At 41.0% G+C, this 15,373-nt stretch overlaps 1 protein-coding gene across 2 annotated transcripts in view; it reads left to right on the forward strand.

The window, feature by feature from the left end:
* PWWP2A (PWWP domain containing 2A) overlaps positions 1–4,744 on the forward strand; it is a 50,011-nt gene extending 45,267 nt beyond the window's left edge. The window contains exons 3-4 of one of the 2 annotated variants that reach the window (XM_023516639.1): positions 1,041–1,160; positions 4,377–4,744. In XM_023516639.1, the coding sequence (XP_023372407.1) occupies positions 1,041–1,160; positions 4,377–4,390 (134 nt within the window). In that variant the 3' untranslated portion in view covers positions 4,391–4,744. The remainder of the gene's footprint in view (positions 1–1,040; positions 1,161–4,376) is intronic. The other variant, XM_012807555.2, reaches the window with a different exon arrangement.
* The last annotated feature ends 10,629 nt before the right edge of the window (positions 4,745–15,373 follow it).

Here is a 15,373-nt window from a genome sequence, read left to right on the forward strand (position 1 = left end):
GGCTATATTTTTGTTGCAGTTTGGCTGGGGTGGGTTCGAACCCGCCACCCTAGGTATATGGGGCCTGCGCCTACTCACTGAGCCACAGGCACTGCCCTAAATCTCATTTTCAACAATCATTTTCCTCTGAGTTAAAATTCAGAAGTATATTTCTAGATTAGGTATATGTAATTTTTTTTCTCCTTTTCAATGTTAAAAAAGCCTTTTCAAACGTTTTCATTATATGATACTGCTTCTGATTTACCTTTGCATTTTAGGAAATAATTATTTTATCGTGAGGACAGAATGTTTTCTAACTTAATGATCCCAAAGTTAACTACATGATGTGATAGATGAATTGTTTTTATTTGTACTTAAACTAGGAAAGTAAACAAGCAAATGTATTTAAAAATAAGGTTTAAAACAGTAATCCTTCCTTTGAAATTATGCTTAGCATTTGCAGTCTCTGTTCTGAAAGCTTATTATGTCAACCATTATTCAACCAGTTATTATTACCCCATACAGTAAGCTTAGGTCCTCAATGCTATGCGAGGGTGGTCATTGGGATTAAAGGAGAAAGGGCTTCAGGCAGTTTTTGGTCATTCTGCAAAATGGGTTATTGACCCATTAATGATGTAATGTGGATAGGGACGACAAGTTCAGCACCACTAAAGATCATGACTTCTCTAACACTAGACGAGTATTAGATTAGTTCATTTTTTTGGTCTGGAACATTCCAGGTGAGTTAGCATTTCCCCTTTCCTTTGTGAATTCGCTTGGAGGGCAGCATCTTGGTGTGCCCAATGGCACTTTGCTGCTAATTTGACTTGGGTCGGAGAGTGCCCTCTCCTGGCCAAGGCTGGTGTGTTTACACGGCTTTCAAGTCTTGTTTTCCTTTAGTAACACAGCTTTGCATTGTGCGAAGCCAGCAAATTAGAATAAATTCATTACAGAAATTAAGCTGAATTCTGGTTTTATTTTTAAATTTTTTTTTGTAAAATGGATTAAAAAGAACTCAAATGACTGCTCTATTTTTGTTAACTTGGTTTTTTCTACCATAGGTCTCAACAAATGGCAGCTATTACATCAGACAGTGACGAGTCCTGCTGCTCCCTTACAGTGTCTGACAGACCACTGTGGATTCAGACTGGGAGCATTGAAGTTAACACTGAAACGGGCAGGTCTGTCTGTTTTAAGCCCTGCCACAAAGTGAAGAGGGCATCATGTCATCACTTGATCATTCCTGAAGTAGATTAGGCTAGACTTAAAAAAATTCATTAGTTCTAGTGCTTTTTCTTTGGTTTTCATTGACCTTGGTAGCTGGGTGTGCCTCATGTAGGTGATAGTTTTTAAAGGGTGACAGTAACTTTCAGTTGATAATACCTGCCATGCCAAAAAGGTAGAGTTCCTGTGAGCTTTCATGAATTGAGAACAGTTTTTCTTAGGGTAGGGGAAGTTCGATGTTACATTGCAGAATTATGTCAAATAGTAACTGAGCCTCTTTGGAGAGTCACATACTGAATTTCTTATCTTTTTACTATCCCAGCCTTTCTTTGTAACTTTTTTTTTTTTTTTTTTTTTTTTGTGAGACAGGGTCTTATTCTGTTACCCAGACTAGAGTGTCATGGCATTAGCCTGGCTCACAGTAACCTCAAACTCCTGGGCCCAAGCAATCCTCCTGCCTCAGTTACCTGAGTAGCTGGGACTACAGGCACCAGCCACAATACCTGGCTAATATTTCTATTTTTAGTAGAGATGGGGTCTCGCTCTTGCTCAGTCTGATTTCACACTCCAGAGCTCAAGGGATCCTCCTACTTCTGCCTCCCAGAGTGCTAAGATTATAGATGTGAGCCATCATGCCTGGCCTTTGTCACCTTTATATTCATTACTTTAACTTCTTAAATAGTCAGTACTTCTTAGTGTGTATATAAGAATTATGAATATATGTATTCTTAGTGAATTAATCACAAAATCATTGTCATTTATAGAGGCAAGTCAAAACTTCTGAGGGTGGTAAAGATAATGCTGAAATGTAGTTGTAATCTATTTCGTTAAGTGACTCCTTGAGTAATACCTAAAAGTCTTATTTTGGGGATTTTTTGGTCTGTGCTGCTTATAAACTTACCATCTTTTATTACTACTTAAAATTATTTAATCCTCTGGTGTTTGTGCAGCTAGTGAAGAGCAGTATAGTTGCAAACAAGCTGTAATTGGTATGTTGGGTCAGAAAGGCGAATTTTGGATCAAATAATGGGGCTGGGATTTCGGACACTTAATCTGTATAGGGGTGGTAGCTACTGTTAAGGCTGCTCTTATTCTCTTCAGGGAATAATGTTTCATTTTACTTTATTTGCATCCCTTATAGGAATAGTAAGATCTGCTGGAATCCTTGGCTTTCTTGCCCTTGAGTTCAACTGAACTTGAATAGGCCTCACTAAAGTAGAAGCCAAGTTTTGAAAAGAGTCTTAAATAAAAGGAAAAGGAATTATACATGGGATTGGCTGTTTACCCTTTTTTCTCTTTCAGTGTATGAAATGGGAACATTTGCTTCCAAAGTTTTGTGAGATTCTAAATCTATTAGTACTATAATCATATTAGTACAGTTATCTTGGTTTTAGAAAGTAAAAATTTCTTAGATCATTGTCAAATTTTAAAATTTTAGAATTCTGTTCTTCAGAAGCAAGAACCAAGAACTATGTTCACCTTTGTTCTTGATGTGTATAGTATTTATGACTGGAAGTCATTTTTCACTGCTTGAGAAGAAACATGTAGAATACCCTGTGAAATTTATTTTAAAGGCTTGGACCCAGGGAGTGAGTGAAGCCTGGCAACACTGAGAAGTCAACATAAAATTAAGAGTTATGTCAAATCATGGGAAAGAGACCTACTTTGAGATGTTTGGATGTTAAATATTGGGAAGGATGGGGTGATTTTTCTTTTTTCCTTTTTGTATTCTGGGTTTATTTTGTCTGTTTGGTTTAAAAATGCATATGACCTGCTTGGTGCCTGTAGTTCAAGCGGCCAGGGCACCAGCCACATATACTGGAGCTGGTGGGTTCGAATACAGCCTAGGTCCACCCAAACAACTATGACAACTACCACCTAAAAATAGCCGGGCGTTGTGGCGGGCACCTGTAGTCCTAGCTACCTGGGAGACTGAGGTAAGAGAATCACTTAAGCCCAAGAGTTGGAGGTTGCTGTGAGCTGTGACGGCATGGCACTCTACCCAGGGCGACAGCTTTAGACTCTGTTTCAAAAAAAAAAAGAAAAAGAAAAAATGCATGTGACCAAAAATTTCATCTTTCTTTCTATGGATCACTTCTTCTTCTTCTTCTTCTTCTTTTTTTTTTTTTTTTTTTTTTTTTTCCAGTTTATCCCTAGTTTGTAAAGTATCCATGGATTACTTCTTTTTTTTTTTCCTGGCCGGGGCTGGGTTTGAACCCGCCACCTCCAGCATATGGGGCCAGTGCCCTACTCCTCTGAGCCACAGGTGCCACCCTCCATGGGTCACTTCTTTTGGAATTTTTTTATTTGTACCTAGGCTCCCAGGTTTGAGAGACATAAGCATGTATTATAGATGGTTTCATTTGGATTCTTGTTACTTTGTGGTATTAGAGAGAGGTGGGTAGTGTTGGATATTCTGGTCATGCTCCTTGGCAGTAATTTTTATAAGCCTTGCTTTTTGTTGGAGGTGTGGTAAAGTGTGCCTCTGCGGAGAATGAGGTTGCTGGTGTAACAGGACACTGGTTGGTCTAACCAGGGTACATAAGTCATCTTCTAGTATCAAAGTGGTGCTCTTGATGCCTCCTGACATGCTGTGTCTACCTCTGGGAGTTACTCTTCACTCCCCTCTTTTTGCTCTTGGCAAATACATAGACAATGTGATCTGCCACTGATTTGTATATAGCCTGGTTCTGTGTCTAAATTTGCTTCCAAAGACTATCGGCCAGCCTATGCTAGAGGAAGGCTGCTGGTGCTTCATAGCAGTCCACAGCAGCGACGGTAACTCTCAAGAGTTTAGTATTGTTACCTCTGACATGGCATCATAAGGAACAAAGTTAAATTTCCCCTGTTACTAAGCAAATACTTATAAGCAGGTAGTTTTTTTAAAAACACTCAAGTGCAGATTAACTATGTGACGACAACAATCATCTTACTTGTGTTGGAATCTTGCCTGATGTTCTTCAGAAATAACATGAATCCTTCTACTGGTTTACAGTGGCAGTAAGTTTTCTCAGAAAAAAAACATTGGTTAAGTTTAGCTGGTTTAAGAGAAAAAAATCAAGTGTGATCTCACAATCTACCTAGGGCTTAGTTTAAACAACGAGGACTTCATTTTTCTCATATAATTACTTGTGCTTAACTACATTTTCTTCCTTTTCTTTACTATATTTCAGCACAAAGACATTAGCAGGCTGCTGGTTTCATGGACCCGTACCACAATGACACAGAGAGCACCAGAGCATCAGGACTGAATGAAATTGGAGATTTTTAAAGCTGCACTAAGAAGTAAATGTTAAGGCAGTGGTTAAACCAACAGTCTCTAAGGGGCACTTGCACACTGTGCTATATTAAACCGAAGAAAAGGTATTAGGGAGTGTTTTATAAGAAATAAACTATTGCAATAAATTATGCATGAGATGAGGAGGAAAGTGATGTGAAATACACATAAAAGAACTCACTTGGGAATTTTATGTATGAAGAATCACTGACAATAACTTATTTTGAATGTGAAGTTCTCATCAGTACAGTTTGGACAGGCCTAAAAGGGATGATGCAGAAATGTTGAATTATTTTTCATACTTTGTGCTTTCTCTAAGGTTTATGTTCATCAGTTCACAGATGAGCAAAGGTGTTTCTAAAAAGACTCTCCTGTGAAACAGCAATAGTCATATATGCCAAGGTTAATGGTTTTTTCAGGGTGCCAGTAGAAACAACAGAAAAGAGTATCTAACATCTGCTGGAAGGATGGCAAAGTGTCCCACCCAACCGCCCCCCCACCCCATCAAAATTTGGATCTTCTTTAAGAAAGCAGGACTGGGGCAGCACCTGTGGCTCAGTGGTAGGGAGCCGGCCCTATTACCAAGGGTGGAAAGTTCAAACCCGGCCCCAGCCGAACTGCAAACAAAAAATAGCCGGAGGTTGTGGTGGGCGCCTATAGTCCCAGCTACTGGGAGGCTGAGGCAAGAGAATCGCCTAAGCTCAAGAGCTGGAGGTTACTGGGAGCTGTGATGCCATGGTACTCTACTGAGGGCGATAAAGTGAGACTCTGTCTCTAAAACAAAACAAAACAAAGCAGGGCTGTATTATCTTGAATATATGTTTGCTTGTTAGAACATATTAAGATGTATTTATTTGCCACTAGTATTTAACATTTTGTGCACATTTTCATAACTACATCCTTTAAAATTTGGACTCAGAGTGGATAGGCTAGTGTTGATCTTGGAGTGAAAGCATACACTCTAAGAGCTAGTTCTTTATTCTGCTGAGCCGGAAAGGCTTTTTATTATTGTCTCTATCCTTACTGATTTCATCTAGTTCAGAAAAGGTGACAACATCTAAATTTTGTTGTGGTCGTTTCTCCACAGAGAGCCCCTCCCCTTCTCTCTAAGTGTAAGAAATTCTCATCGGTGTCAAGTAGGACTTGGCCCTGGGGGAGAAGTGGCAGGAACAGATCCATAAAGACAGTGTCAAAGTTCATGCATAGAGCATGAATTCTTATTAATAAAGATTGTAATTTTTCCCCTTGTCTTTAGTAAATACATACTACGAAAAACCTTAATGTTTCTTTTTTAATGAATGGAGAAAACATGAGAAAACCAGATGGACCTGTTAATAATACATTTTTTAAGGCATTTTATATTTGATGGTGCCGTACTTTTAATAATAAAATTGAAGTTTTTTAGTGGCAATACTGATTTATTTTTTAAACTAGAAAGATAATCCATACTTATTACAAAAAAGAAAAAAATGCCAAAAAATAGAAAAACCATAAAAATCACTTGAAGCAACATAACAGATAACTGATACTTGGCTCAAGTATTTGAGCTTTCCATATAGTTAACCACATAGGCTTGGAATTTCCTCATAACCCCATGCTCAGGATTAACAAAAGGTTCTGCGTGAGAGTTTTAGAACATTGAGTGTACCTGACTGATTTGTTGACAACTTAAAAAGAAAAGGCAGCTCATTGTCTAATGAGCTTAATGCAAATTCTAATTACACTGCAAGTAATTAAAAGTTTGATTGCATTCTAAAATTATCTTTTTGGAAAGTTCCTTATCATGAAGTGATTATATACTTTGACAAATCAGAAAAAGTCAGCTCAGTGTAGCAGCAGGAAGTTCTGAAGATGACATGTCCTACATGGGCGCCCTGGAGCTGTGGCTTGGGTCTGCCTTGTTCTTTCAGACATACAACACCAGCAGAACCTTTCAGGCTCACTTCAAGAACCAGGTAACTCCCAAGCCATGGTGGAACTACACATGGATCATATAATCAAGATTGTTAATTAAGCTTTAGAATGCTTTGTGTACAGTGATGGAAATGACCAAGAAATAATATAAAGCAAACGATTTGGGAGAGATCAGGTTTTAAGTATCTAAATACTTTTTTTTTCCCTCATGACAGATTCTCACAGGTGTTTTTTTACAAACCAGATTTTCATTTTTTACGAAGTGAAACTTGGTGGTATTTAAAATCTAGACCTACCATGTTGCTATCTCACTTTCATTGCTTTAGTTGCTTAATATTTAAGCTTTGCTTCATGCTACCTTTTGTCTGTATTTCAAACCTTCATAAGCCTATTTTGTTTTGTAGACTTGAATGATAAAAATTGTTTCTCATCTTAAGTATGCTCAGAGTTTTAAATGTTAAAGAATGTTGTGTAACATTTATCCAATAAAGTCTTTGATTTTTTTAAAATTTAGTTATTTAAAAACTGTTTACTTTTTAGGCGTTTTAAAAGAGTATATATTTTTTAATGATTAAAATACAAACACTTTTGTACTTTAGGGAGCTTGTTTGGAATGGCAGTGCTACCTAACAACAACCTGTGGGGTTCTAATCACTAGGAGATTTGATGGGACCTCTTCATGACCAAGGCTAGAGGAAGGGTCAGTTGTTTAACTATGACCCTGTGTGTAAACATAACTTTTTGTCTGATGGAAATAACCTACCTTTCAGAGTTGTGGGTAATTAAACATCTATTGATTATTTTGTTTTAACTTTTAGGAGCCTTTTAAAACCTACCAGGCAGTTGCGATTTTTCAGAACTGACCCAGAAATATAGGTCAGTGTACTTAATTTTCCATTTTAGTAAAGCAATCCTTTAGTAGAAGGCTGCCTGTTATTCCAGAGTGTACATGGAGTCAGTCTTTAATCTTAAACATTCTCCCATTTCAGTTTATCTAAATGAGTGTAAAAAACGAGGCCACAGGAATCTGGCTCTGTTGATATCTTTTTCTCTCAAGTTTCTCACAAATGAAAATGGAACTAGAGAGAACCAGGGAAGGTTAACAATCTATGTGCTCATTCTCCAGGAAGGTCTACTTGAGACACATACTATTCTTGATCATGTTGTGTGTATATATTAGCATATTTACAGACACAATTTCTATGAGATAAAGGGAATGAGTAACAAAATAACAGATGCAACTTAAAATCTTATTAATGCTGGCTGGAGTTTAGATAAGGGAAGCGTAAGTTCATTTTTCCTTTTTCAAGTACAGATTCTTTTCTCAATGCTTTGAATAAAGCATACTTTGTTATTCAAGCATATTTTTTTTTTCTACTAATGAGTGTTCTGCCAAATCTTTGCTTGTTCAGAATGAAATTTCATGGCTTGAACAACTCCTTTGCTGGGGGGAGGGAGAATATGATTCAGGAATAATGTACCAGAAGAAAAAAAGAGCTGCCAGTGGTACGGTCATTGTCTTGTAAGTTGAATACTTCTAGGATTAGCCCGTTTCATTTTTTTCCTTGTGAGGAAAGTTTGTAGAGCAGCCTTCTAATGTAAAGGAGAGAAGATGAGTTGGTGATGTTGAAAGGAAGATGTTTTTGTACTGCCTTAGTCTTAAGAGGTAGGAGACGTGGGTTCTAATCTTAGTTCTATCAGTGACCTTCCTGATGGCAAAATCACACAGTACTCTCACTGGCAAAATGGGAGTGGGAATTCAGCGAGTCACTCACCAAGCTCTTCAGTTCCTACTCAGCCAAGGCCAAAAACACTTGGAAGACACCAGGAATTTTTTGGGGTGTTGTTAATTGAAGTATTCTATAACCCATTGTTTCTGAGTTCTAAGCTCGGTGCCTAAGTCTTCTGGATCTTGAGTAGACAGTTTAAAACTTGTGTGATCTTCTAAATAAAATAAATGATAACACCGGTGTGAAGTCCCTTGAGGTAAATGGGAAGCTTGACTCATGGCACCAGAAAACCATAGCCAGGGCCTTCAGTAAGACACAAGCAGTCTGACAGAAGACAGTGATGGGTGTGATCCCTCACATGTCAAATGCAGCTTCTTTAACACCTGTAAAAAACGAGGCAGGCCAGACGAGCTTCTGCAGCACAAGCTGAAACTATAATCGCCGGCCTGTGATGCTAACTCTGCTAATGGCCGACTTCAAGCCGACTATCACACTGCCGCAGGAAACTATCAGACCTTTTCTCCCAGTTTAAGTTACAGAGGCAAAGCCGCAGACAGCATATTGTTTGGGGTCAAACCACGCTCATATAATACAGCCTGTGTACTTTAAATCAAGCACCATGCACAGCTACCCAAACCTGTATCCTTCCACATTTAATTACTCCTCTCCCCACGTTGCTCCATTTCTTTGCTTCCCATCCCTGGTTTCCCTGAAGACTTGTAGTTTGCTTGAAGAGTTTCAAGTTTCTGGAACTTGACTTTGAATTGAAAGCATTGACTGGAAGCTGTGTGCCCGTGTGCTCGGGTGGCATGTGGTGGCTGCCAGTTTGAGTCCAGGTGGGATATCTGATGTGGACATGAGTCTGACAATGCAGCCACAGAGGGATAATAAGATTTCAGTATCTCAGATCCATCTCTTCACATTTGGAACTAAGGGTTTTCAGAAAAGCCTTTGGGTTGGTTCCCTTCATATCTGTCATGATGACAAGGGCCGATGAGCCCCAGCAGCAGTTCCCGTGTTGGTAGGCTGTGTTTTTCTGCAAGCTGGGATTAGCAGCTGGGACTGACAGGAATGAAGACTGATGCTGGTTGCTGTCACAGATTGCTTCCTTGGCGGCGAGGCAGCAGTCCTTGCTGTGCCTTAGCAAAGGGGGAAATGTGAGCCTCCAAAGCTTCCTCTTGAGTGAAAGGAAAAAGAAGGTGGGGAGTCGTATTTCTAGTTCTGGCTGATAGAACTTAACTTTTGTATGATGGAGATAATTAGCTAGCAGACCTCAGAGGGTGGAAACAACCAAAAGTAAATTTCATTTTTTTTTTTAAATTATAGAAATATTTGTAAAGGGGCTGCACACCTGTGCTCAGTGGTTAGAGCGCCAGTCACATGCTCCTGGCCTGCTAAACAAACAAATAAAAAATAGGTAGTTGAGGGCAGCGCCTGTGGCTCAGTGGGTAAGGCGCCGGCCCCATATACCGAGGGTGGCAGGTTCAAACCTGGCCCCGGCCAAATAGCTACAAAAAAATAGCCAAGTGTGGTGGGTACCTGTAGTCCCAGCTACTCAGGAGGCTGAGGCAAGAGAATCGCCTAAACCCAGCAGTTGGAGGTTGCTGTGAGCTGTGTGACGCCACGGGACTCTACCAAGGGCGATACAGTGAGACTCTGTCTCTACAAAAAATAAAAAATAAAATAAAAAGTAGCCAGTTGTTGTGGCCTGCAGTCCCAGCTACTAGGGAGGCTGAGGCAAGAGAATCTCTTCAGCCCAAGAGTTTGAGGTTGCTGTGAGCTATGATGCCACAGTACTCTATTGAGGGTGACAAAGTGAGACTGTCTCAATAAAAAAATACATATATTTGTAAAGGTAGACCAGTGTAACAAACAAATCCTAGCTAGCTTCAACAGTTACCAGCTTGCAGCCAGGAAAACTGAAATTTTGGATCTTTGAAATATAAAAATCAAAGATATTTTCACTAGTTTTCACAAACTAATTTTGTCATTAGTTTCTTTGCCCCTTGAAGGGTTTTAAGCAGTTTCATGCTCTAAGGTTATTTTAAAACTCCCTCTTGGGCTGGCTGGTAACCCAGTTTTCATTTTCAGGAGCATTAGTGGACTTGAATCAGGACATCTCTACATACAACAGTGGGAAGTGATTGGAAATGATCACTTCCTCTTCCTGTACAGCTTTTAATTGTGCAGTTTGCTAAAGGGACATCTTCCAGGCATCCATGTTGAGATGTGCACATATTTCATTTTTATTTTTATTTATATTTTTGAGACAGAGTCTCAAGCTGTTGCCCTGGGTAGAGTGCTGTGGCATCATAGCTCACAGCAACCTCCAACTCTTGGGCTTAACTGATTCTCTTGCCTCAGCCTCCCAGGTAGCTGGGACTACAGATGCCCACCACAGTGCCCGGCTATGTTTGGTTGCAGTTGTCACTGTTGTTTGGCAGGCTTGGGCTGGATTTGAACCTGCCAGCTCCGGTGTACATGGCTGGCACCCTAGCTGCTGAGCTACAGGCGCCGAGCCTTTATATTATTTTTTTGAAACAGTCTATTGCCCTGGGTAGAGTGCTGTGGCATCATCATAGCTCACCACAACCCCAAAATTTCGGGTTCAAGCAATTGATCCTCTTGCCTCAGCCTCCTAAGTAGGTGGGACTACAGGCGCCACCATGCCTGACTAGTTTTTCTATTTTTAGTAGAGACAGGGTATCATTCTTGTTCAGGCTGGTCTTGAACTGAGCTCCAGGGATTCACCTTCCTTGGCCTCTCAGAGTGGTAGGATTACAGATGTGAGCCACTGTGCTGGCTTGTACTTCCCTTTGTAAAGGAAATCCGGGCGATGGAAGGATTTTGCATGGTACTATTGAGTATAGAGGTGACAGGCTGGAAAAGATTCGTAGCTGAAATGACTCCAGGGAGGTTTGACTTGGGCTGTCTGGGTGTGCACACTTGAGTACAATATACAGAGACAGGATTAGCGGCAGAGTTCAGTGCCTTAAGTACGGGGAGAGAGGATTAGGATAGGGAAAGAAAAGAGTAAAAAGAGGAAGTGATCACAGAAAGCAACAGAAAGGAACTATACAGTCTGATTGGCAGCGACCATGCTGCTGCAGGCTTTGAGGCTGCATCTGGTGGGGGTGGGGGGACAGTACATCAGAGTGGCAGCAGCCCCAGCCTTTCCTCTTAAGCCAAGGGCAAGTTTAAGAAAGCAGAAAGCAGAGGAAATGGACAAGGGTTTGTGGGGATATTTGCTGTCCTAAGAACAGGGTCTCAGATTTGCATTGTGTTCCTTGGGGGGTTATTGCACTCTTCCTCTTAAAGATCTTTGTCAAGGAGATTAAAGCAGCTGTTACTTTGCAAAGTTGCCTCAACAGCCCTCTTTGACATTCTGTCATAGCCTTCCCCTTTGACATCCCAAGGTTTGAGGAACTGGTGGTAAAAGACAGGATCCGTAGGCCTGCTTAGCTCTTAGGATTGGAAAGACAGCCCTTGCAAACAAACAAACAAACAAAAAAGTCTTCCAATTAGTTTTATATCTAACATCTACTGCTAGCTCCCCATCCCACTATGTATTCAGGCAATAAAATGCCTCTAAAAAGTACCTGTGTCTGGTCTTCCTGAATCAGCTTAGAGTCTAGCTTGAAAGCTGAGTGAAATGTGACTTACCAGTAGTCTCGGAGGCCAGCTCAGAGATCCAAGAAGCACCAGAAATAATCACTAAGTCCAGCAACATTTCCTAAAGTCCTCCCCTACTTTCAACTACACGAAGTATTGTAGAACTATTGATGTCTCTTACCATTTATGGATTAAACACGCTTTCACATCTTGACTATACTGGAGCAACTCTGATGGGCCAGTGTGTGAGGTCATGTCATTTTGCTGAAGCTCAGTTGTAGACCCAGTTGTAGTGCTGCCATGTCCCTATGATCATTAAGGAGTGGGCTCAGCCACTCCCCAGCCTCCACATCTGGACATGGTATAATGTTCTCTAGTCCTTATAAGCTATTACTTTTAAAGTGAGAAGATGTGGCTTTTTGAGAGGAATGGGGCAAGCCTGGAGTAAAGTGAAGTAATCAGTGCATTCCATGTAGGAAAACCACCACAGGAGTATGAATTAGTTGTAGTAATAGGTACAATTTCTTGGGTCAACGTTTGGCAGAGGCTCCAGCTAATGGGAAAGCTGTTCTTGTGAATATACAGAAAACACAAGACTTGATGGAAATGTGCTCTGGAGAAGGTGAGATGGGGAAACTAAAGGACAAGTTGGGGATTTCTCAAAGTTGCAGGACAAGCCCTTGCAAATATCCAAGATGCAAAAAATAAAAACCAGAAGACAGACACTTACAAGTACAGCTGAATGTTCAACTTCTGCATGGTTGTGCAAAATTGCCTAGATTGGCTGGGCGGGGCCTGTGGCTCAAAGGAGTAGGGTGCCGGCCCCCTGTGCCGGAGGTGGTGGGTTCAAACCCAGCTCTGGCCAAAAAACCCCCCCCCCAAAACAAAAAAACCAAAAAACTGTAAAGTTGCCCAGATTGGCTTAAAGTAACTGTCTTTACAGAATGTTTTTTTAAGCTTCATGGGTACAATCACCGGATTCTTTGTTGAGAAGCCCTAGTTGAGTCCACTGTATTCCTACAGCAGCACACTTACCCATATAATAACACTACTGCAGGCAGTTTCCTTGAGTAACGAGGACCAGAACCTCCAGGGTGTGAAGGAGGCTATTCTGGTCAATACCCAGGGAAGCCACACAGGCAAGTCACTGGGTTTGCTTAGGTGTCTCCAGACTGTGGTCTCTCACTGGCTCCCACCGTATTCTTTGGAATGTGGAAAATAGCAAGGAAGTTTTCTAAGCTGACGTTTTAATTACTTGCTGTGTCTTAAAATTTATAGAGATGACAACTATTTTCTATTTGTCCTGAGGTAACAGATACTGATTAGTAGCAAAGGAGACATTTAAAAAAATAGTCACTAAAAGGGCACAATATTTGAAGACTTTTGGATTGTGTTGATTCATACTGAGACTATCTCTTGTACCAATTTACCAAGTGTCCAGTAACATGGCAGGTGCAAGGCCATGTGCAGTGGCTCATGCCTGTAATCCTAGCACTCTGGGAGGCCACGGCGGGTGGATTGCTTGAGCTCATGGGCTCAAGACCAGCCTGAGCCAGAGCAAGACCCCATCTTTACTAAAAATACAAAAAACTGAAGCAAGAGGACTGCTGGAGCCCAAGAGTTGGAGGTTGCTGTGAGCTATGATGTTGCCATGGCATTCTACCCAGGGTGACAGCTTGAGACTGTCTCAAAAACAAACAAAAACATGGTAGGTGCTAGTGCTATTAAGAATAGAAATATGCTCCTTTCCTTCTAGAATTCTATGTTCTACTCATGAAGGCAGATAGGAAGCAATAGATCATAGTATTTTACAGACTATGTCTCAAGAATCTGCAAGGCCATTCTAAAAGGAGATTAATAATTATTTCTATCTAGGCCAGGTGTGGTGGTTCATGCCTGTAATCCTAGCACACTGGGAGGCCAAGGTGGGTGGATCACCGGAGCTCAGGAATTCAAGGCCAGTCAGAGCCAAAGCAAGAAGCTGTCTCTAAAAATAGCTGGGTGTCATGGTGGGCGCCTGTAGTCTCAGCCACTTGGGAGATGGAAGCTAAAGAACCACTTAAGCCCAAGAGGATGCTGTGAGTTATAATGCCACAGCAATCTATGAAGGGTGACAAAGTGAGACTCTGTCTCAAAAAAAATAAAAATTATTTCTATCTATTGCAATATTATTGGAATAAAAATACAGTGTCACAGTGTGATACCTTAAAAGTATGCTGGTTTTTTTTTTTTTTTTTTGTGGGGAGAGGAAGGCACAATGAATTTCTTTTTTTTTTGAGACAGAGCCTCAAGCTGTCCCCCTGGGCAGAGTGCCGTGGCATTACAGCTCACAGCAACCTCCAACTCCTGGGCTCAAGCGAGTCTCCTGTCTCCGCCTCCCAAGTAGCTGGGACCACTGGCGCCCGCCACAGCGCCCGGCTATTTTTTGGTTGCAGCCGTCATTGTTGTTTGGCAGGTCCGGGCTGGGGATTCGAACCCGCCACCTTAGGTGTACGTGGCTGGCGCCTTAGCTGGTTGAGCTATAGGCGCCGAGCCACCAATGAATTTCAAAATCATACAGGTTAGTAGCAGTAAGGCAGATACGGGCCATCTGTCTTCCTTACACACTTCCTACCTTTGAACTCTCTCAGGATTTTCCTGTGGCCAAACATTTTCACAATGTTTGAAATCTATCTTTCTGTCCAGATTTTGGAAGCCCAGAAGTAACAGTCCTAGATAAAAACTCCTTGGCTTAAGCAAACACGCATTGAGAGCTCTTCTTTTCCTTCCCAGATGTACTGCTTGGCCCACTCTGTAATACTGGCCTTGTCATCCTGTAAGATTTCAGTGTGGTGGAGAGGAAGAGGAGGAAGAGAGAAAGGGGAAGGAGAAAGAGAGGAGGGGAAGGAGAGAGGAGCGGGAAGACCTAAGAAGAAAAACCTCTACACTCTGTAGCAATGGTAGCCTCAGGCGTCTTCTCTTAACAAGACCTAGACAAGTCTGTTTCCTATTCCTTGGAGCACAGATAGTCCTTTGCAATCTCAGCTCTGATTTTGCTTCGTCTCAGCCATTCAGCTCAAAAGTCAGTCTGACAAAGTAGCTTGCAAAATGTAGCCAAGGTTCCCTATGTTCCTTCCTGAGATCCTTTCCGGTGTCCACAAGGTCAAAATTATATTCATAGTACTAAGTAGTCACTTTTTTCACTCTCATTTTCTGCTATGAGTGCACAGAATTTCCCAAAGATATGATGTCTGTCTATCTGTCTAATGCCTTCTATCAAGCCAGGCATTAAAGATTTGCAAAAATGTAAAATGTCATTCTTCTCATCAAAATGTGTCTTTGATGTGGAAGATTTCTTTCATAAAAATATTTGTATTAACATGAAATGTTTATGTTTAAAAGGATTACACTAAATATTTTAAAATTTCCTATCTTAATTTCTAATATGATAAATATTAATAGATAGAATCTACATAACTAGAAATGGTCTTTAAGTATTTTTCTTGGCTTGGTGCCTATGGCTCAAGTGGCTAAGGCGCCAGCCACATAAACCTAAGGTGGTGGGTTCGAACCCAGCCTGGGCCCACCAAACAATGATGGCTGCAACCAAAAAAATAGCCAGGTGTTGTGGCGGGTGCCTGTGGTCCCAGCTACTTGG

This window comes from Otolemur garnettii, unplaced genomic scaffold (genome assembly GCF_000181295.1).
Source record: "Otolemur garnettii isolate 467f Iridium unplaced genomic scaffold, OtoGar3 scaffold00003, whole genome shotgun sequence".
Taxonomy (NCBI): Eukaryota; Metazoa; Chordata; class Mammalia; order Primates; family Galagidae; genus Otolemur; species Otolemur garnettii.